The sequence below is a fragment of the Gavia stellata genome, chromosome 3 (assembly GCF_030936135.1).
Source record: "Gavia stellata isolate bGavSte3 chromosome 3, bGavSte3.hap2, whole genome shotgun sequence".
In the NCBI taxonomy this organism is placed as follows: domain Eukaryota; kingdom Metazoa; phylum Chordata; class Aves; order Gaviiformes; family Gaviidae; genus Gavia; species Gavia stellata.
The window spans coordinates 95,335,863-95,356,517 of NC_082596.1; the positions used below are offsets into that span (position 1 = coordinate 95,335,863).

Consider the following 20,655-nt stretch of genomic DNA (forward strand, 5'->3'; position numbering starts at 1 on the left):
CAGATCTGTGTATATTTAAGCTTGTTCTGGATTTTATGTGCAAGCTTTTTTACTGACGTTTCAAGTAGAGACTGCTGAAACGATAAAAATAGTTTCTGATTAAGAAATTGGCTGATACTGCATGTTCTCTGGTTTTGGGTAGAAAATGCAGATTACTCTACCCACGCAGAATTACATGTGGACTCTTGAAAAAGATCAGCTATATTTAGTATTTTTTAAAAAAAAAAAAGACCCCTTATGAGGAAAGAATGTCTTTTTCTACTATTCTTGTGTTTACCATACTCAGCATATTAATTATCTTGAAAATCAGTTTGATTTATCATAGTGGGATAATCAGATTGCAAACAGTTTATCTTAGCCATTGGGTTTACATTTGACTGTAACCAGTACGTCGATTTAGTCGAGGATGATTCAGAATCTCTTGAAAATCTCTGCAGAACATGAATATTTGACTGTTATTTTAGACAGAGATATCATTGAATGTAACTTTCCCTTTTTTTTTCTTACCTTGAGAAATCGGTGGGGAAAATACAGTGATCGTACTAAAAAAAAAAAAAAGCCTCCAGCTTTTTTTCTTTTATTGAATTGCAGAAAATATATTACAATATTTCAAATGAATAGCCGTACTATTTGGAGCGGCCTTATTGAACATAGTGGCTATTCCTACGCTTCTTGTTTGCTTGGCCCCAAAGCTGCTGGGTTGTTGTAGCCTGTAAACGTGTCTCAGGTACAGCTAGATCATGTTTTTTGGGAGGCTCCAGATCCCACATGCCCAAATACTCCCAGCTGGATGGTGCATCTTGGACAGGCTATCCACAAGGCAGTTGCATGGCCAAGAAGCAAGTGGGAAACTCTGCTGTGCTGACAGCTCTTCTGGTATTTACGCATAGTCCTAATTGATAGGGCTATTCATGTGGGGAAAGAAGCGTGTGTATCTGCAGAGTCGACATTTTTTTAGGGCGCCGAGGAGACAGACAATAGGAGAGGAACAGTAAGAAGAGCCAGAGTTGTGTTACAGCAGCATCGCTGTATTCTAGTGTTGCATCGTAGGGGGCTTGAATGTGGTCTTTGCCTGAAAGGATGCCCCGTGGACTGCAGAAGCTGGTATTCCCTGGGGGTGCGATTTCTTCTGAATTGCAGTTTGCACTGCTGTGGGATGGGGGGACATGAAATAAGGCTTTGTGCGCACTTAGCAATTAAAAATTCCAGAGCAAGTTACTGTGGGGTTGTTTTGAACCAAGGCAATTGTCTTATGCCTGAGTTCCTCCTTCAGTTTTAATTGGATGTTTTCCACTTGTTGCTAATACAGTTATGCCTTTTAAAGGGATAAAGACATCCAGTAAAAAAGTTGGGAATAATTTGTATTACAAGGCATGTAACTGTTGTTTCTGTCTTTATTATAGTCCGCTGATGATAATTACACAGAAGATCACAACACTTGCATGCCAGTTGCATGATGGTAAGAAAAGGAATCTCTTCCCATGGCCTGAAGACAGCCTTTTTTATTCCAGCGCAGTCTGTGGTTGAGTTACGGAGTGGATGGATGTAGTTCAGCAAGTTGCTCCAAATGAAGAAGGAAGAATGCTTTGTTGAGGAAAACGAGAAACTTCAAGTTTTGACCAGTTCTCTAGGATCAAACTGTCTTTGCAGTAACGAAGACAACTGTTTTCCACTTTGGGGGCTCTGCTTCCTTGGGGCCCAATTTGGGTTTTAGCTAGTACCAGCATCCGCTCTTTAGATGCTACAGTGCATTTCCATTAAGCTCTCTGAAGCTGTTCTTGATTCTCAAAAATCAAGAGTTTGATACATAGGTTCAGTCATCAATGTCAGTGTAGCAAAAATATGCTATCACTGATGTATTCAGCGATAAGATACTCTGTCAGTTGTGAGAGATGGAATTCCGTAGCTTTTTCCCAGCGCAGGGAGAAGCACAGCGGCAAGCAAAATAACATTGTCTTTGGTCTTGTGCTGTGCTGTGACAAAGAGCATTATTATTTCCCAGTAAAATGCCTGTGTCTAGTACAGTGCAAAGACTAGAAATGTCAGTTGTCATCAGTACCGTTATTACTCATGTCTCCTGTTGTTGCAGGGTGAACTTCTAATGGTCCGAGGCCCGTTGCATTATAAGCTGTGGGTGACTAACTAAGTAGCCTGCTGTACAGAGTTGTTATGAGCTAGGATTTAGGTGATGGCCACGCCACAGACGGCAGGGTCTGGCACTGTTCGCAAGCCAACTTTGCACAAGTGCAAAGTCTGATGCTTTTAGCTGGCTATGATGGGTGCGGCTTGAAGCCCTGCGTGGGCTAATTGACCTTGTCGTTGACGCTCATGTTGCTGGGGCTTCTCTGCTTCTGTTATTTAAGCTAGCCAGCTCAGGTATCGCTGCGTGCCACAGTGGTGTGCAGCCTAGATGCACACCTAGAATGTTGTAGGTAAACGAACAGACAGAAAGGAAAAGATAACAGCAGAGGCAGGAGCATTTTAAGCAAACCAGAAATCCTGCAGACTAATGATGGTGGAAAAGGCTCATTACGTTGTGAACATCCATGTATGGAGCAGTTGATCAAACGGAGGCAGCTTGCAGTTCAAGCATCAGCGGCAAATCTCTATTTGTAAAAATTTAACGCAGCTGCCCGTAAATGGAAACAGACAAACGAAATACCCAGCCCTTTAAGTAATTAAGTGCTTAATTGTTTCCCTGGAACTCGCGCCCTCCCAGTATTTACAAACTGAAATAGTGGAGAGAGAATGGAAATGAGCAGCTTATCAGCAGTCTTTTTAGGAAATGGGTCTTGTGTGTGTGTATTGGTAATTACGGCCAGTACGTTTAGAAGGGTAGTGTTAATTGATGCCAAGCCCCTGGCCGTGTGAAGATGTATATATGCATGCGCAGCACCCAGAGCTGTGACTCATGCGGCGGTGAGTTGTTCTGCTGAAGCGGGTGGCCTCCTCACAGTATGCGCAGCTAAAGCTTCGGAGTGCAGGTTCTGAGATATTTCCTGTGAGCGGCATCTGTTTACGTGCTGGCCGTCATACAAGATTTTTCCATAGTTTTCCTGGGACAGCGAGTCGGTGCTCTACCTCTGGCCCCAAAGGTCTCATGCACTCAACAGGAGGTCGCCCTTCCAGTCAGGACCTCGTACAATTCCCGATTATTACTGATGTATGTGTTTAGGCTTGCTCCAGCAGCAGGCAGCCAGCCTGCTTGTTCACACCAGTGGAGCTTCTGTTTCCTGAGAGCCCATTTCTCTTCCACTGCCCGCTCCTCCTGCTGTGAAACGTTCCATTTCTCACCAAGGAGCCAGCGGGACGCTTGCGCTTAAATGAGCCAGCGGCTTCTGGGAACAGAGGATTTTTCCAGCCCAGGACTGTTAGTAGAGGCTGCTGGGGGTCGCTGCCGGTTGGTGGCATTGCGAGTTGCATTGTGTGTGTGGGAATGCTATGGCTGCTCTTCCTGAAAGCGTAGCGAGGCTGAGAAAGGGGGAATGAGGTAAGGAACTGGGTAGAGAGGTAGGGGAGAACATGAATGTACTTGACCTAAAAGTTAGGAATTGAGCTGTGTTACAACTGCCTGTGACAAAGGAATCTTGAAGCTTATGGCTTTAGAAAGTTATCTGTGGGATGCAAACATAAAGCTTTGGGGTTAGTTTTCACTGTTTGGCTTTTGGAAAGATCTAACTTGGCTTTTCTTTCCCTCTAGGAATAGGGCGACAAGCTGAGGAACTCACTGCTGAGCAAAATCGGCTTGCTGTAAAGTAAGAATTTAATTCCCCTGGTGATTTGTGTTTAATTTCATCCAAAGAAGTTTAGGGTTTGTTCTTTTGTTTTCTTGGGTTTTTTTCCTTTGCAATGTCACGATCAACTTGGTGGCTTGGCCATGAAAATGTCCCCTGCTTCTTTCCAGTCCATGATAAGCCAAAAATCATACCTGCTTTTTCAATTTGCTTGAGCAGTTTTGGTTTTGTAATGCTGCTGTCAGTGCCCTCCTTACACAAACATAGCTTCTCTGCTATATTCCTTATTTCTTCGATCCAGGACTTCTGCCTTTATCACCCTGTGCTGGTCAGTAAAGCACTGAAGTACTTGGCAACATCTCATTGACTTAAATATCTACTCCATGTGCAACAAAACTAGTCTTTGCTGAATCAACTCTTTTATTTTCAGGCTAAGACTATACTGTATGGACTTCTTGGCTGTTGTCTTCATCCTATCTGTGATATGTTATTTTTCCAAGTAGAATACTCCTTCTCTGTCAGCAAACCACTGCTTAGTAAAAATCCGTTTTGGTTTGACTCTGACATTTCAAATACTACTTTTCTTTGCCATAATTTTTGGAAACTGAAATTTTATTTTTCCTATCTCCCTCTGTAATGTTAATACTCTTAGTCCTTCATGCTATGTGACTAGTCGTCTCAGTTTTCAGAGGCAGACAGCATGTTGATCATAAGTTTGAGCACCTTTTTTTCTATGTTGTTTCTCCATACAGGTGCAGGATGCAGGTGAATTCTCTTTTTTTTTTTTTTTAAGAAGAATTAGTGTTACAGCATTAGTCTTAGAACCATAACTACTTTTCACCGTGAAGTGTTTGTTTAAAGCCAAGGAAATTATTTCCTTCATTTTCAAGGCAGAAGATTCAGCCATCAGAAAATCTGTCTATGAGCTTCTAAAAGTAAGAAAGGAGTAATTTCTTGAAAAGCAAAAATCCTATAGGGAGACTCGTATAACTTTTGCTGTGACCCATAGCTTTGTGTCTATTTTTAAAGCTCACAGCATAATGTTTAACTGCACTGGGCTCTTGTGACCATATGATTAATTCTTGTCAAATTCTCACCAAACAGGCTATTTTTTTTCCTTTTTTTTTTTCTCATACAGTAGGTGAGCTCATAATAGAAAAGTACATGCCAATAGCTCAAGTGTCAGTGGCAGACAAGTCGTAACTGAAGAGTTTTAAATCCCCTTTGGTAATACAGCCTTTTGTCTTCCCTCCTGTTCTTGGTCTGTTTTTGTTTCTCACTCATCCTCTGTACATTCCTTCGTGCATTGCTCATGTCTCCCCACCCACCCATGTGCAGAATCTAAGTTGAAACTAATGACTTTATTTTTAATCTTACTGTAGAGCTCGGAAGCCCAAATCACGGGCTCGATTTTGCAGAACAGAAAGATGAGCCTTGCCCCAGATTGTTTGCTGCATCTTTCTGTGAAATGCTTTCACCAGAGAACATATCATTCAGGCACTAACATCTACAATAATGAGCAGGGTGAATGCAGAAAATCCTGGCTAAGCTAACTGTTTATTCAAACTAATTCCACTTCAGAATAAAAGTAGGCAACAGCAAATGTTTAACTGTTGCTTAGTTAACTGTTGCTTTTTCTGCTAGAAATCTATGTTTTTGTCTGAAAGAATTTTAAGTGGGTTTTGGTTTATGCGTGTCTATCTGTGTCTTGGACAGGAAAGTCTTGAAACACCATGCCCTAGTTTCTGTTCTCATCTGGGGACTCCTCGTTTACTTGGGTGGTGACTGTTAGCACATTCGTGGAGAGCACTGTGTATCTCAGCGCAGAATTTAGATGTTGGCGTTTTCAGCCACATACAAAAAGCACACCCAACAATTTACAAAATATGCTAGCGGAGAGAGGCCCGCGCATCTTTCTTTTCCATCCTACTCATCTGTGCCAAGGACAGTGGATCTTCTTCATTTTACTTCTAATGTAAAAACCCCCAAGGAACTTGCGGGATATGCGCTTGCAAAATGGAAGTAACGAACACGATGGACTCTCTGTGACTTTCGTCTTCAGCTGCCTTTTGATTTACGTGTTTTTCCCCCTTAGTTCCTTTTCCTGTTCATGATGCAATACAGGCAATTACTTCCTTTATTTGCGCAGTAGGACAGAGCGCCTCTTCCTTCTCTTCCTCCGTCTCACATCACGCTTCCCATTTTTCAAAAGGCTGAACTTGAAGGGTGGGCGAGAGAGTCCTGGTCTTAAACGCTCCCTGCCCTGCCTAACAAGGCAAGGCACCGCACTGCCCTGCTCGGTGAGACTTGCGTTACTCAGATTGTGGTCTGCCAGCCCTTACTGGTCCCTGACATGCTGGACAGATGTCCGAAAACAATGACCAGCTTCTCTTTCCCGGTACTGCTGGCCTGTTTAAAATGCGCAAGTCAATTTGTCTGCGAGTGGGTGTTCAAATTCATGGCTGTTTTTAACTAGAATGTTTCTAGTAAGATGATTACGACTTTTCAAGTCAGTAGCATTCATTCACCTGTAGCGTGAGTGCTTCCACGTTACCCTTGTCCTGACCGCCGTCTGCCAGACATCACCGGGATGTAAGAGAGGCTGTGCCTCATCTTCTCCAAAACAGATCTGGTGAGCTTTCAGCTGGGGGAGGGCGGCAGGAGAGACTTGGGGACTGAGGCAGGCAGTACAACAAAAAGCACTCATGAAAGCCTTTGCTGTCTTTTACCTTGTTTTGGGTTTGTTTGTCTGTTTGTTTGTTTGTTTTATTGTGTGTGGACGATTTTCACAGGACAAGACCTTCTTTACTGGAGTATTTAAGCTATCTCCTCAATTTTATGAGCATCATAGCTGGGCCTTGCAGCAATTACAAGGATTATATCGCCTTCATTGAAGGGAGGCACGTGCACATGAAACTATTAGAAGTCAACTGGAAGCAGAAGGGTTATGACAGACTTCCTGATCCTTCTCCAACTGTAAGTCTTCAAATGACAAAGATTTATTGCAAAGGGCAGGAGAGTACAGCTTTGTACATGATTCTCATAATTAAAAACGAAGAAGGGACCCCATTTTTGGATTATCTTCCCAGTAAACGTTACAGTGGGTTTTTTCTGTGAAGTGGCTGCTGTTTTTATCACAGGGTCAGGGGTGAAGGGGCTAGTGTCTTCCTCTTGAATTCCCCAAATGCGTTCGGCTTGCAAAACGGGTCATTGGTTAATGGGTGTGCTTTGCGCAGCGATGGGAACGGTCTGCAGGTTCTGACAATGACGAGTTGCAGTTCAGCTCCAGACAGAAGAGGAAATGTCAGGGGGAAAAAAAAAAAAAAAGAGTCAAATCTCACCCGTAGTGCAGGAGATGTTAGAAATACATGAATCACGGCTAATCAGAAACTGTAGCTCGTCCAGGTGCTTTGCCAGAGAATCTCACACTTTAAGATGACTTGGAGGTCATTTTTCACATACAATTAACACTGATTTTATTTTTAATTTTTTTTTTAATATTACTTAAGACCTTCTTATAAAACGACCTTTTTGTAAGGCAGGATAATGTAGCATGAGAACCAGATTCCTCTCTTACCTTGAGGTGACACTGAATGTGTAGCTGTGTGAGTGCATGCAGAATGTCTCCCCTGAAATTGAGTATACGTACCTGATTCCTGTTGCACATGGTTGTATTTGTACATGTCTTCAGTGGTGTTACTTCTGACTTAGATTAGTCTGATTGAGGTCAGAATAAGGCCCGTATTCTGTTAGATGCAAGTCAGCAGAGAATATTAAAATTTGCACTGTAACTATTTAAAGATAATTGCACTTTAATTTATTCCTGAATATGAAGAAGGTATAAAAAGAGTACTTGGGATCAAAAAATGCGTTGTTGTTTCAATAGTATATTGCACTTTCATAGTCTTTTGAGAACATGAGTCAATTTTCACATGGTACCCAAGTGCCAGATTTACCTTTTCAGTTATGACTGTATCAAGGAGACTTTACTCCTGATGTGTATTTGAAATCGAGCTTCTAGCTACTGACATGATTGTCAATAATATTAGTATATAGAGAGCTAGGGAGCGGTAATGGAAAACAGTACAGCGTAGCAGATACCCTGTATCGGGGGAAGGTATGCATGCTGTCTAAGACATACACTTTTTGGACAAGTGATTTTTAGCAAAACCTCCGGATGGTAGCTGAGCAATAAGACCTGTTATTGTACTGAATACCGATGGCTTTGGCTTCCAGGAGGAATCCAGTCTTTAGTTCCAGGAGATGACAGTCCATATAGGGAAGATTTCTCCTTTACAATGTAGGGTTTGTTTTTTTGTTTGTTTCCCTTCTCCTTTTAGGACCTTCACTAACTGATGTAGGAGTCTCTTGCGAAGTTCATCACCAGTTTTGACTTCTAATTGTCCTTTGTACCTATCTATAGGTAGTTTAGTAAAACAAATTAAACCAAAGCTTTGCCGGTGGCCTTTTCTTTGTTACCTCTTCTAAATTAATTATTGTCAATTTTGTCACTTTGTCACTGCTAACTTTATTGGTTCTGGAAGTGCACTGTTTTTGTATGTCATGAGTACTGCCTTTTTTTTTTTTCACCATTAAGCAAATGTTTCTAATGAATGTTTCATTGTTGTTTGTGCTTTTTAGGGAGCAGTGATGTACAAGCTGTGTATCACACTAGTATCTCTCGTTTTATTCTTGACACTTACCAAGAACTTTCCTATGGCATATATTATTGATAATGAATTTCTTGATAAAACACCCTTCTTGTCAAGACTTGGTTACCTGTACGTTGTAACACAGGCAGCAAAACCAAAGTATTACTTTGCATGGACATTAGGTAAGTCTGGCTACATCACTTATTTTCGTATGTAACAAAGAAGTTCATAAATGAGGTTGGGGTCTGAAACATTGAGGGGAGGGGAAATAAATCAGTCCCTAGACCTGTAGTTCCCATGGGAGATGTACACGCGTTCCTGTAGGCACTGTACCCCGCTGAAGTGGGGAGATAGCAAAAGTTTTCAAAACTGTGCATAAAATCTCTTCTAGCTTGTCTGACATCCCCTGCCTCTGGAACCAGTCTGCTTCTCAGCTTCTTGCCAGTAAAGTCAATGTAATGATTTTCTCTTACTTAAAACTTTGTAATATTTACAGGAATTCTTAGGAAAAAAAGTTTGCCTCTTCTAAACCTTGATTTTTATGCTTTATTCATAATTTGCCACTTATATCAGTAGGGTTGGGAGGTTAAAATTGGTCACACTGGCTCAGGCTTGACAAGTACGTTATAATGCAAGCAGACCTCTCTCTTCCTACGGGACGTCTTTAGCACATACCTCGGTATTAGAAAGCCGTAGCGCTTGTTGGGGGGCTGAAGTTAGGCTTTGCTTCTAAGGCACTGTGTGCTCCTGTACACATGTTAGCTTTGAGCGGTCAAGAGAAAGGATTGGGGAACCGTGGGGAAGGTGGGGAACGAAGGAGGTGATGGGAAGGGCCCAAGAAACTCTGCAAGGAAGAGGAGAAGAGAAGGGAGAGGGCTCATTATAGAGAGAAACAGATTTCTTTTATTGGCAGCCAGCTAGACTGGTGGTCAAAATAATCTTTTTGTATTTTACCTTCTTCCTTTTAGAAGTCACCTTTCCCATCTATGTGTGAGGAGTCGAATCCTTCTAGGCCAGGCTGAAAATTGAGAGACTCAGATTTTTGGCTGGTATTGCAAGACTTTGTGTGCAGGGGAGATCCTGAAAGCCCAGCCAGCAAGGCATACACCTGAAACTGAGAAGAGTGTCATTGAGATGGGATGGAAAGAGCCAGGGAAATTCATAGTGAGGCTGTGATTAAATGGCTGGGAATAAGACTGACAGATCGAGGGAAGACGGCCAGGACTGGTGTGTGTGGGATGGGAGAGGCTTTGGGATAAAGAATTGCTTGCTCAGAAACTTATTTTTTGTGGGATCCAATGTTAAATTGTTGCCTCCATATGTTTTTTCTGGCATTATAGTTAACTAAAAGTCCATTATCGAAGAGATAAACTGAACTTGGATTTGTGGCATGACTAAGCAGTAGAGGCTGTAGAAGTATCTTACAAATGAGGGGTTTTGGGAAAGGCATGCATTGCATACTGGAGGGTGAGGCCTCTGTTACTCACATTACAAGTCGAGGCGGCAGAACAGCAGACACTTTATCCTTTCGGGGTTTAGCTCTCGGTGGCATGGCCCAGGGCATTATAAAAGTGCCTGCTGAATCGGCCGATAAGCACTTCCCATTCTCAGAAAAGGACAGTCACGCTATTGTGCGAGAACCGCGCTGCTGAATTCCTCCAGATCCATGAAAAGACGGAAAATTTGGCTGCATTAGCGATAGTCACGGGAATGTGGCTGCAAACTTAAGTCGGAACTGTCGATGAAACCAATTTAGGACTGAGTGCCTGCATCCAAGGAGCTGTGAAAACAATACGCCAGAGCAAGTCAGCAAGGGAAACCTCTGCTGGGCTTTGCCGAGGTTGGGGTTTTGTGAGCAATTCAAGGGTGGACAATTGTGATTCTTCTGCGCTTCACGCCTTGTTCTGCAGGCAGCAGCTTAGGAAGAAAGAGGCAGACGGGTCTGCTGTATTGCTGTGTCCCTGGATTTCTGGTTTCTGGCTTTTGGCAAAGAAACACTGAGCAGTCCCTCCACCCTTAGAGCACGGAGGAGCAAATCCAGGAGTCCCCCTGCTCCGGGATGACACTTACACGCAGCTCCAGTCTCTGCGATTGGGCAGGGTCCTACGGGCCAATTTCAGGCAGGGTGGTTGTTTGGTTTTTGTTTTGGTTTTTTTTTTTAAATAGGGAGAGAATTAAAAGCTTGGAGACCTTTCTTTCCATCAGTAAAATCTAGCTTGTTTAGTAAAGTGGAAAATAAAACGGAAGGTTTCAGGTTAGAGAAGGTTGCTCATTTATTTATTTATTGTTGGTCTTGTTGCTTTTAATTAGGTTCTCTCCCTGGTTTTGTGCTTTGGGATTCCTCCATGAGCTCGTGCCTGTACTCATAGCACTTACAAAGCAAAATCAGTTTTCATTCTTGGGAAAGAAATGCTGACCTTTTTAAAGCATAACTTAACCAAGCTTGTGTTTTGTGAATGATCCAGAAGGAAAAGCCTTACCCATATTTTCGCTTTCCTTTTTTTTCTAACAATCCTCAGTGTTGGCTGAATCTAGTGATCCAGAGATAACGAATCCCTTCTGTTTTCTTAGTACTCCGAGAGAGGGTTTCTGGCAGGGGCGCGTTAAAAGCAGGATCTTGAGATCCAGCGATGAGATGGCTCCCAGGCAAGGCTGAGAGGGGAGGTGGCTGATCGGCGCCCGGTGAAAGAGGAAGAGGGCAGCATGTGAAATGCCTACCGTTACCTGAGCTTTTATTTGCACTTAAAGTAGTTAAGTCTGTAATTGAAGTTACTCAATATTTGATTTGTAGAGATGGTGTGGTACTTAGGGAGGCACTGAGCAACAGGATTAGCAAAAGGCTTTGTCTGCAGAAGTCTGAAGGAAAGTCTTCATTAAAACAACCATGTTGGAACTCAATAGAAATAGTAAGCATGTCTTTGAGACGCTACAGATTTTCTGACTTCTGGAAAATGCTGTGACATCCAGGTACCCTTTTGAGGAAAGTGCTAATTCATGTCATGGCAATTCTTGTATATCTATCTCAGATTGATAATAAAGGCAAAATAATGGGGAAAGTGATTTCTATCCATTGTTGTTTTATTTTTATTTTATTATTTTGTTTCTCCTGCCCAAGGAGGAGTTAGTCTTTCCTCTTGAGGAAATGACTCTTGTGTCACCTTACAGCAACGCTTCTTTGCCAAGAGGAAGCTTCTTTTTGAAAGAGAGGATGCTAATTGCTATAAAGCTGTCTCGAATGTGTGTTTAGTGTCATACTGACTTGTAAGAAAACACAGCTCCTCCAGCAGTCCGATTTGACCCATTTTGCTTTGTCATTGCAGCAGATGCAGTCAACAATGCAGCTGGTTATGGATTCAGTGGAGTTGATGAGAGGGGCGCTTTCCGCTGGGACCTGTTGTCCAATTTAAATATCTGGAACATTGAGGTGAGTTAAAGGAGTGGCTGCATTGGCATAATTATAGAGAAATGGGCATGATAATGGGGAGAAGCTTTGCTGGAAGGAAAATAAGTCCATGCCACCAGGCTGCCCCTCTTTAACATGGAGAGGTTTTGTATTTTGTCTGTTGGGCAGATAAAAAGCATCTGTCACACAGCCTTTGTCACACTCTGTATTCAGGTTGCATTTCTAAATAGTTTATAGAGGGCTAATAAATGATTAATCAGATGTTTAATAAATGAGCAGTCAATTACTGTAGATTGTGGCTGAGTTCAGCGGGTCAATAAATTGCTCGCGGCTATGATTCTCCACCATCTGTGGTGTATTCTGTTTATTTACTTCTAACAGTCTTCCACTTTTGTAACCCAGTTGAGATGCGTGGTGGGAGTGAAAGAGGCTGCCACGAGCAGGCATTGCACAGACATTTGCGAGGGCTGGGTCCCTGCACATGCCTGGAGTGCCTCTTGTAAACGGAGAAGAGCAAGGGTCGGAGAGATAACGGTACAAACTGAGCAACCTGAATGGGAACTGGCAGGGCTACATAGAGCTTAGATGGCTGCTGATCTAGAGCGCCATCCAGTAAACCACACTGTTTCTCAAAACAGCTGTCACACATGTTTCTTGGGACTGCAATACGCTTTTAACATCCATTAGTCTTTTGTAAGCTATTTATGTTTGTTTCTCTAATGCAAAAGATGGCCAATGTAATCTGTTTGCCCCGAAGAATATGTTGTGAATGCCAGTGGGATGTGAAAATGTTTAGGGATGTGAAAATGTTTATGTGTCTGAGACTGATTTCTAAAGGCTTCTTTTCTTTAGAAATAGGAGGAGCTTCCTCCTGTAATTCCTCTTCCCCCTTTTAAAAGGAGAAGCAGATGAAAATAAGTTGGCTGCTTTATTGCTGAATGATCTGTGACTAAGCAAATGTGCTTTAGTAGCTCTTCTCAAAAATGAAAGAGCCCCTGTAATTCTTCATTGAAAGATGCCAAAACTGGAAGTATCATTACACATTCCCTCTTTCTCAACATCCTTTCTCTGTCTTTTTTTTTTTTGTAACCTTAATTATTCCTCAGTGTACATCTCTCCTTGAGCGGTACAGAATAGACAGCCCAGAAATGCTTTATACTCCTCAATGTCGGTAGTACCCTAGATACCACTCCGAGATCTTGAATCAGTGTCTGATTCAGTTTTGGAGCAGGAGATGATTCCTACCTTGATGGGCTGAGGCAGTTTCTGCTTGAATGAGGAAAGTGAAGTGCAGGCAGTGCTCTTTAGTCAAGCCAAATCAAGGAAACGAGAGCCTTTGCTCCTCTCTGCCCACTCAAAAGACCCCTCAAACCTTTTTTGCTTTACTGGTCACACGGGCAATAGAGATCAGGGCAGAGAAATTATTTCCAGGAGCATAAAACAGAGTGCTCTCCATTGATTTGATCATGTGTGCAATGAGAAAAAGAGAGGCTACAGAGACCGTTACTTTGGGTAAGCCTTGAACTCTTGAACTGTCACTTTATGTACTAAGAACAATTCCAGGAGTTGAAGTTTAAGAGTGATTGTACAGTGCGTTTGCAGCAGGTATAGCCACCTGCATATGTACAATTGCTTCAGAGTTGGGAACCTGGGTGCTAAATGTGGCTAGGAAATGACCTGATCTGTAGCAAAGATAAGCCCATGGCAGGAGTTGTGAGGGCTTTAAAATGTGGCGGTGGCTAAACGCGTGTGGGGGACTTGAAGAAAGCCTTGGCAGTGTGCATATTTTGACAGCCAATGACTACTTTCTGTCTTGGTAAGGTAACAGGGGAGCTTAAAGGATGCCAAAAGAGTGACAATATTAGTTGGAAGAGAAATCATATTTTTCTTGGCTTCTCTTGGTGCAGTAATGCAATTAAAATGTGGCAGTACTGCATTGGGAAATGCTAATCATTTTAACTCTTTAAACACAGCAGATGAAGTGCTAGCCTTCAGGATTCTGCGTGGAAGTGCAAAAATATCTGCATATTCCCCATGGAAACCTTTGCCTTTAATCCGTCTTTTCAGTGTGTCCTTCTTACAGCTGATATGGGAAAATAACGTGGTGTCACTGAATCATGTCCCTCCATGGTGAGGAGGTCCTCGGAGGTTTCTGTCGGCAGGCGAGGAACAAGGGGGAGCGGGGATGGGGAGCCACCAGAGGTGAAGTTGATCAGGATTAGGGCAACTGATGCTGAACAGAGTCCAGCAGTCCCATAAAGCAGGGAGAACTGGTGCTGCGAGGAGGTACAGGTGGTTCTCCCAGGACCCTGGAGTCCACTCTGGTTTCTCAAGCTGAGCTGAGAATTGGCTTCTAAATCTAGTCCTAAATTTTTTTGTCCGTGTTTTTCAGTCTTCCCCCTTCCTTCTCCAAATAATAATGCATTTCTTCTAGTTTTTATAACACTTTGTTTTAATAACACTCTAGGGAAGTCCAGACTGCGTAATGGGTGGCAAGATAATCTCTTCCAAAAATGAAGCTGTTTATGAACTGAAGGGAAGGCCAAGCATTTAAAACAAGAGAGCTTTTCAGATTTCCCATAATTTGAAAAATAACCAAACATTGTATTTAATTTTGCAAAACAAAGTGAGATTTTACAGCGAGTGCCAAGTGTTAACGCTGACCAATCAGCCTAGTTAATGTCCTTCCCAAAGCTTACTAGTACAATGATGGACTGTGGCACAGTCTTCATAACAGTTAGCTACAAGAATCAATATTTTCCATGTATCACCTCTCTAATTTAAAATGCAAGTATTATTTTACAGGTTTCAGTGCTAACATTTCATGTGAACTTCTTTCTTAGACTGCGACAAGTTTTAAAATGTACATTGAAAACTGGAACATTCAGACAGCTGCCTGGCTAAAACGGTAAGAGTAATGAAACAGTAACGTGTTTTTGAGACCCCAGAACTCTAGATGGCCTGGAAAAACACTGGCTGGTGAATCTCATAAATGTATAGCCTCTTGTCTGTCCTTATTTCCTGTGTCTGTAACAGTTGGTGGCATACAAGGGTATTTGGTGCTGTAAAGTTTTATTGCTGCAAATGTAAAATGCCCACATTTTATATATGAGCAGTAAAGCCATAAACGAACTGTTCAGGTCTTCCATAATAAAAAGTAATAGCATTTTGATGGCATCTTTTAGGCTGCTGTTTGCCTCCATTATTCTTGCTATACTGTTTCACATTGCTGTGTTGTGTTTCCCATGCGTACTGCTACTGGAGGCGAGCCTTGTGTCACTGGGATCCAGTTCAGCTAGAACTGGAGAGAAGTCGAAATCTTCAGAGCCCCAGTGTAGTCCGGTTTGGAGTTACCAGAAGATGCTTGCTAGGCAGTCCCTGTTTAGGATATGGAGAAGAGACTTCTTATAGCACTGAGAAGATCTGGTTTTAACCCATGACTGTTAAGGCACACATGAATGCTAGCATAAGTCCAAGTTTTATAGATTGAACTGTGTCCTGTTGCTTGTTACCCTTTTTGTCACGATTAAAGCTCGGTGTACAGTCAATGTGAGGTCTGAAATGCAGGCGCAGGTTTATTGTGGTTATCGTAACTATTTTTGTTGTTAACATCTTAGAAGTCAATGCCTATTATTTTTCGTCATTCAAATGATGTTTCTGATAAAGAAGTGCATTATCTTGACTTGTTTCCTTGGAACACAGCATTTCGGTTAAACCTCAGATAGCCAAATAGACCGGTTAGTGTGTTCTTGAACTGGTATAATTCGCTTGCGTCTTTGGAGTATGATTTTGGGCTGCTAAAGTTAGCAGGAATCCCCTGCTTTGCAATAGCTTACGGCACTCCCTGTTGTTCCCAGCATCTGCCAGATAACCGTGCCTAAAAATACCTCTGTTCACTAGTGAAGGGTGGGGTCACGTCTCTGTCCTTTGAGTTGCTCTTGATCTGCCATCGGAGTTTTGAAGGGTAGTGTGTGATTCCACATAGAGGTATAAAGGTGAAAGAGAAGTCTTGCCTGCCCTTTGCCCCGTTATTTATTTAAATGCTATGAGCACCGGGAATATTTGTACAGGCACTCTTTGGATACTTGGTGGATAAAAGCATGCTTCCTCTTTCCATCTAACCCTCCATGTAAATCAAGGGAGAGTGCCTCATGCCCTCGTTTGTAACTGAGGAAGGATAAGGCCATTAAGAAAGCAGAATAAGCCCTTAAAAGCAGAGACGGGTTTGAAGTGCAGTGTCCATTGTTCAGTTGTATTCAGCCTCTTCTTGTTTTGTTTTCGTCTTTGCAGCGTTTGCTATGACAGAGCTCCCTGGTACCCGACGGCTTTAACGTTTATCCTGTCGGCCCTGTGGCATGGTATCTATCCTGGATATTATTTTACGTTTCTCACTGGAATCCTTATCACACTCGCAGCCAGAGCAGTATGTACCTTTCATTGTTCTTTTCTAAGGCCGGTGCTAGATACTATCCAGCTGTCAACTGCGGGGACCACCCTGATGTGGTCCAGCAGCTCGTCCCTGCTGTGAGCCCTCTTTCATGCCTTTGTGGGCTTGACATTCACTGAAACTTTGTTCTGTATTGATGCTAATTACAAAGTACCCCCAGCAGTTATAACCAGCACCAATTCTGCACGTGCTGCAATGCTGTCCCTGGCTGTCAGAGGAAACGTTGCTTGTGGGTGTACTGTTGGTAGTTCTACCGGCTATGTCCATGCAGTCAAATTAGCTTGGGATTCAAGGTCATGTTGGAGTCCAGACTTCTGCTAGGTCATGTTGCCTATATTCTGGCGTGTAATCGGCTCTGGGCCCAGTTTTTCACAAGAAGCTGTTGTGGGTTGAGCGTTAGCCCAAACTTGAACTCCTTCATGTGGATGCAATTGATGCAGTAAACTAGTCTCTGCGTTTATGGGCCTCGTCTTGGGTAGAGTCACCGAAGACGGAACAGATTTCGTGTCTCACTGTTGTTAAATTTATCACTGCTGATCTTTTGGGCTGAACCAGCCAGTTGTGCAGGGCTGGGAAGCACCACCGTTGTCTTTTGGAGTTTGACTATGGATAAACAACCAAGTCAGTTTGAAAGGTGAATTAAATTAGCAGACAGTATTAACCGCTATGGCTAGAGCAGGTTGCTGAACATGTGGTCTTAACATGTGCTTTGCCTCTCATTTATGAGGATTTCATAGATGTGAAGCTAAACCAAAATCTCTAGGGAACAGCACATGCTTGCAGGCATAAATACGTATTAGCTCATTTAAAGTCACTTTGCTTCACTGCTAATAACCAGTAATAAGTCAAAACCAGGAGGGAGGGAGATCAAATCGTAACAACTCCCCTCTCCAAAGATATTGCGCCAAATACCCAGCATGAGAGTCTGCTCCCGTGATTATGACAGAGGAAGTTGGGGAACACTTCTCTGTTTGCCACTGGTTGACTGTGGGATCTTGGCTATGCCAGTCAATACGTTTCTGTCTTCATTCTTGCTCTCAGTGCTTCCTAACTGGTGTACAAATTTTTCTGTAATACTAATGCTGATGCTAACTGGAGAGTCATACACCGCAATGCATCCACGTGACTTTGCCTCAGAAATTAATTTATACTATTTTCTGTTTTACTTTTCCCTGACCTGCAGATAAGAAACAATTGCAGACCTTATTTCCTCTCGTCAGTGCCTCTCAAGGTGGCCTACGATGTTGTTACCTGGGTTGTCACTCAACTGGCCGTGTGCTATACAGTTGCACCGTTTGTTATGCTGGCTGTTGAGCCCACGATTAAGTTTTATAAGTAAGTTCTCTCCTCTTGACTATTGTTCTCCAGACCTGCACAGGCTTTTGTTAAATAACCCAAACCACGCTGAAAAGCAGTTGGCTTTCATTATATTTGAAAGGAATTCAAACAGGATATTTAATAATGTGTAAGGGGTGATTTTTGCACTCCTGTAACTTAATGAGATAATAATGGCTCCAAGGCAGAGCACTTCACTTCCAACGCTCAATCTTTCTGTGTCCTTATGTGACTTTTCACGTGTTCAGTTTCCTTAGTCTCAGCCATTAACAGTGGCCAAGGCTGGAGAGGTTGAGAATAACGTGAGCTGGCAGCAGGAAGGACTCGATGAGAAAAGACCAGTTTTCCAGCTGCCAAATGCGTAGAACAGGAGATGTGATGGGTCAGCAGGAGATAAGGAGGGTGCCTGGCAGAGCATTTCTGCTTGAACTGAGTATGCTTTTCTTTTTGAATACTTCCATAGGAAGTGGATACTTCCCTAGGTTCCTTAAAAATAAGAAAAAACTGATGTTGCAGAGTATATTGGATATACTCTAATAAAAATGATTTGAAATAGAGAAATTGAGAAAATAATTTGAAAAGGGAGCCTGGACTACATTGCTTTACTTTCATTCTACAGTGAACTGTCAACATAGAGTAACAGGTTTTGTTTAAGAAGACAGACAGTTCCCTCCTCTAAGACAAAAGATATAAAACGGGTAGTCAAGAGAGCTGCTGTCAGTAAGTCTGTTTGAAGGGGGTTGAATTTCGACATTTTCTATTCCTGTTTCTTAAAACATTTGATTTCAACACAGAAAACTTACCATATAAAAATTACCCCAAGTCTTTCTTAGTTTCGGTAAGATGCTTTCCCAAGTCCCTTGTTAATATCTAATTTTTCTGTCTTTCAAGACAAAAGTAGCAAACAGCAATCAGAACGAAAAAGGAGAGAAAAGACTAAAATATTAAACTGGTTTATAAATTTGCCTGGTAAGTGAAGTTGGTTCCCTTTGTGCTACAAAAGGCCATTCGATGTAGTAAATATTAATGTAATTCTGTGAGATTACATTACTAACATCAAAACTATGGAAATAAATATGTGTAAAGAACTTGCTAGCACTATGCCGGCATCTATGAAGGCAGAAATGTTACTTTTACCAAAGTTCTGAACAAAGGAAATGATTTTCCACCCTTGCCCCAAGGCACCTTAATGTTGTTTGCCCTAGCGACTTTGAACGTAGTTAACACTTAAATTTAGAGGCTGTTAAGCAAGGAAATTTGGAGCACTGCACACCTAGCAGTGGTGTTAAGCACCTTACAAGGATATTAGAAGTGTGGTAAGAAGCATAAATGAGACCATAGAAAGGTGCATCTCTGTGGTTAAGAGCTGGACCATACTGCTCCCAAACATGGTCCTCCCCAAGCTGCCAGAGCCTCATGTAATTGATTTATGTAATTTCTATTTCTGTTCAATCAGGTGTATACCAAATAATTTGAAATAAAAATATTTGATATTTAATAAGTTATCAAATTATGCTATCTCTGAGTAGTTGCCTTCAAAAACACATCATTACCTGACCTTCCCCAGTTCACAGTTGAGTGTTTTGATTTATTTCAGATCTCAACACTTGGAATGAATTTTTTTCTTTGTGTCACTTTTTATTTGTTTTTTTTTTTTTAAAAAAAAAAAAAAAAACTTGTACAAGTTTTATATCCTAAGCATGAAGGATGTTTCTTCGGAATGTAGCCTTGTATACTCTAACATTAGAAGAGAGTTGGGCTGAATAAGTCTAGGGTTGAATTACATGGCCTTATCTGAACTGTCAGACTTTGGATTCTGGCATTTGCTGATTGATTCCTTGCCTCACTAACATCCACGGCAACATTTTCATCACTGCCAGCGGATACCACATGCATAGGCTGTGTGAAATTCAAGGGTGTATTTTCGTGCTTTCGAGATCAGGTTCATGCTGTCTGCGTTCATCCCTTAGCACTATATTCTGCATGGACTTACTGATGTTGCACAGTTCATGTTGTTACCGATGGAAGTATAATATTCTCTTTCTGCTTTTGTTCCCAGGTCTGTGTATTTTCACATGCACATTCTAAGCATCCTGGTGTTGCTCGTGTTACCAATCAGACCTCAAGCCCACTCCATAAGAAAGCCTCAGAATCAGGCCATGCAGAACTCTGTTAAAAGCAAACACAAATGATGCCTCCGAAGAAAATTGCCGACATGGGGAAATGGAACTGTCGTATTGGAAACAAACAAAGAAGAAAAACGGGTGGGATGAGGGTCGAAGTAGAAGACAAGTGGCGTTTCTGTTGGTTATCTTAAAATCTTACTGGACAGGGCGGAGAAGAGCCTGAGTGACTGTGTTTCAAATTATTCCAGTTAACAGAGGTTTTACAGGGAATGTTTACAGGCTCATGGGGCATTTTGATTTTTTTTTTAATAAATATTTTTATGAAGTGTTTTTATATATTTAAACTTTTTCACACAGAGAGGCATTTTTGCTCTTTTGCAGAAATATACGATTATTAATCAATAAACTTATGATTAGAGGGACAGGAAGCACCTAGTAAAGAGTTAGACGAGCTGCCTGATAGCCTGGCGCTGCGGGCATCTGGCAGGGGAAGCTTTTCATCCCTTGGCTATGGAGAGAGATGGTGCAAGGAGAAGAGTACGGACATGGGGTTGCTGAAGGTGCTGGCGCTGACTTCTGCCCCGGCAGGGAGAAGAGGGAGCGGGGCTTTCCCCGGCAATCCCCGGAGCAGGGACTGCAGCCTGAGCTCGGCAGCAAGGGTGTTTCACATCCTTCAACGTGAGACCTGCTGGTAATGAGGGCAAGACAAGTCCCTTGGGAATAGGTGTCTGGGAGCACTGGCAACTGGCTAGGCCGAAATCTAAAGCCAAGTAAAAGCAGAACAAAAAAAGAAAGCCTTTAGTGTAAAAGAAGGGACATAACACCCTGTGATCTGTAGAGTTGTGCTTCTCTAATGACGCAGCTGGTGCTCATCGCTACGTCAGCCTTACTTTGCAGTTTTAGAGTGATGCAGTGCTTCCATTTCAGGATCAAAATAACTGAGGGGCCACGCGGGTTT

General features: G+C 42.3%; 1 protein-coding gene across 1 annotated transcript in view; it reads left to right on the forward strand.

The window, feature by feature from the left end:
* The window catches only part of MBOAT1 (membrane bound O-acyltransferase domain containing 1), a 57,144-nt gene extending 37,349 nt beyond the window's left edge, over positions 1–19,795 (forward strand). Inside the window, exons 5-13 of the mRNA XM_059815337.1 lie at positions 1,404–1,459; positions 3,701–3,755; positions 6,527–6,710; positions 8,376–8,568; positions 11,707–11,810; positions 14,633–14,697; positions 16,080–16,212; positions 17,420–17,571; positions 19,631–19,795. Of these exons, the coding sequence (XP_059671320.1) occupies positions 1,404–1,459; positions 3,701–3,755; positions 6,527–6,710; positions 8,376–8,568; positions 11,707–11,810; positions 14,633–14,697; positions 16,080–16,212; positions 17,420–17,571; positions 19,631–19,763 (1,075 nt within the window). The 3' untranslated portion in view covers positions 19,764–19,795. The remainder of the gene's footprint in view (positions 1–1,403; positions 1,460–3,700; positions 3,756–6,526; positions 6,711–8,375; positions 8,569–11,706; positions 11,811–14,632; positions 14,698–16,079; positions 16,213–17,419; positions 17,572–19,630) is intronic.
* Positions 19,796–20,655: the final 860 nt, after the last annotated feature.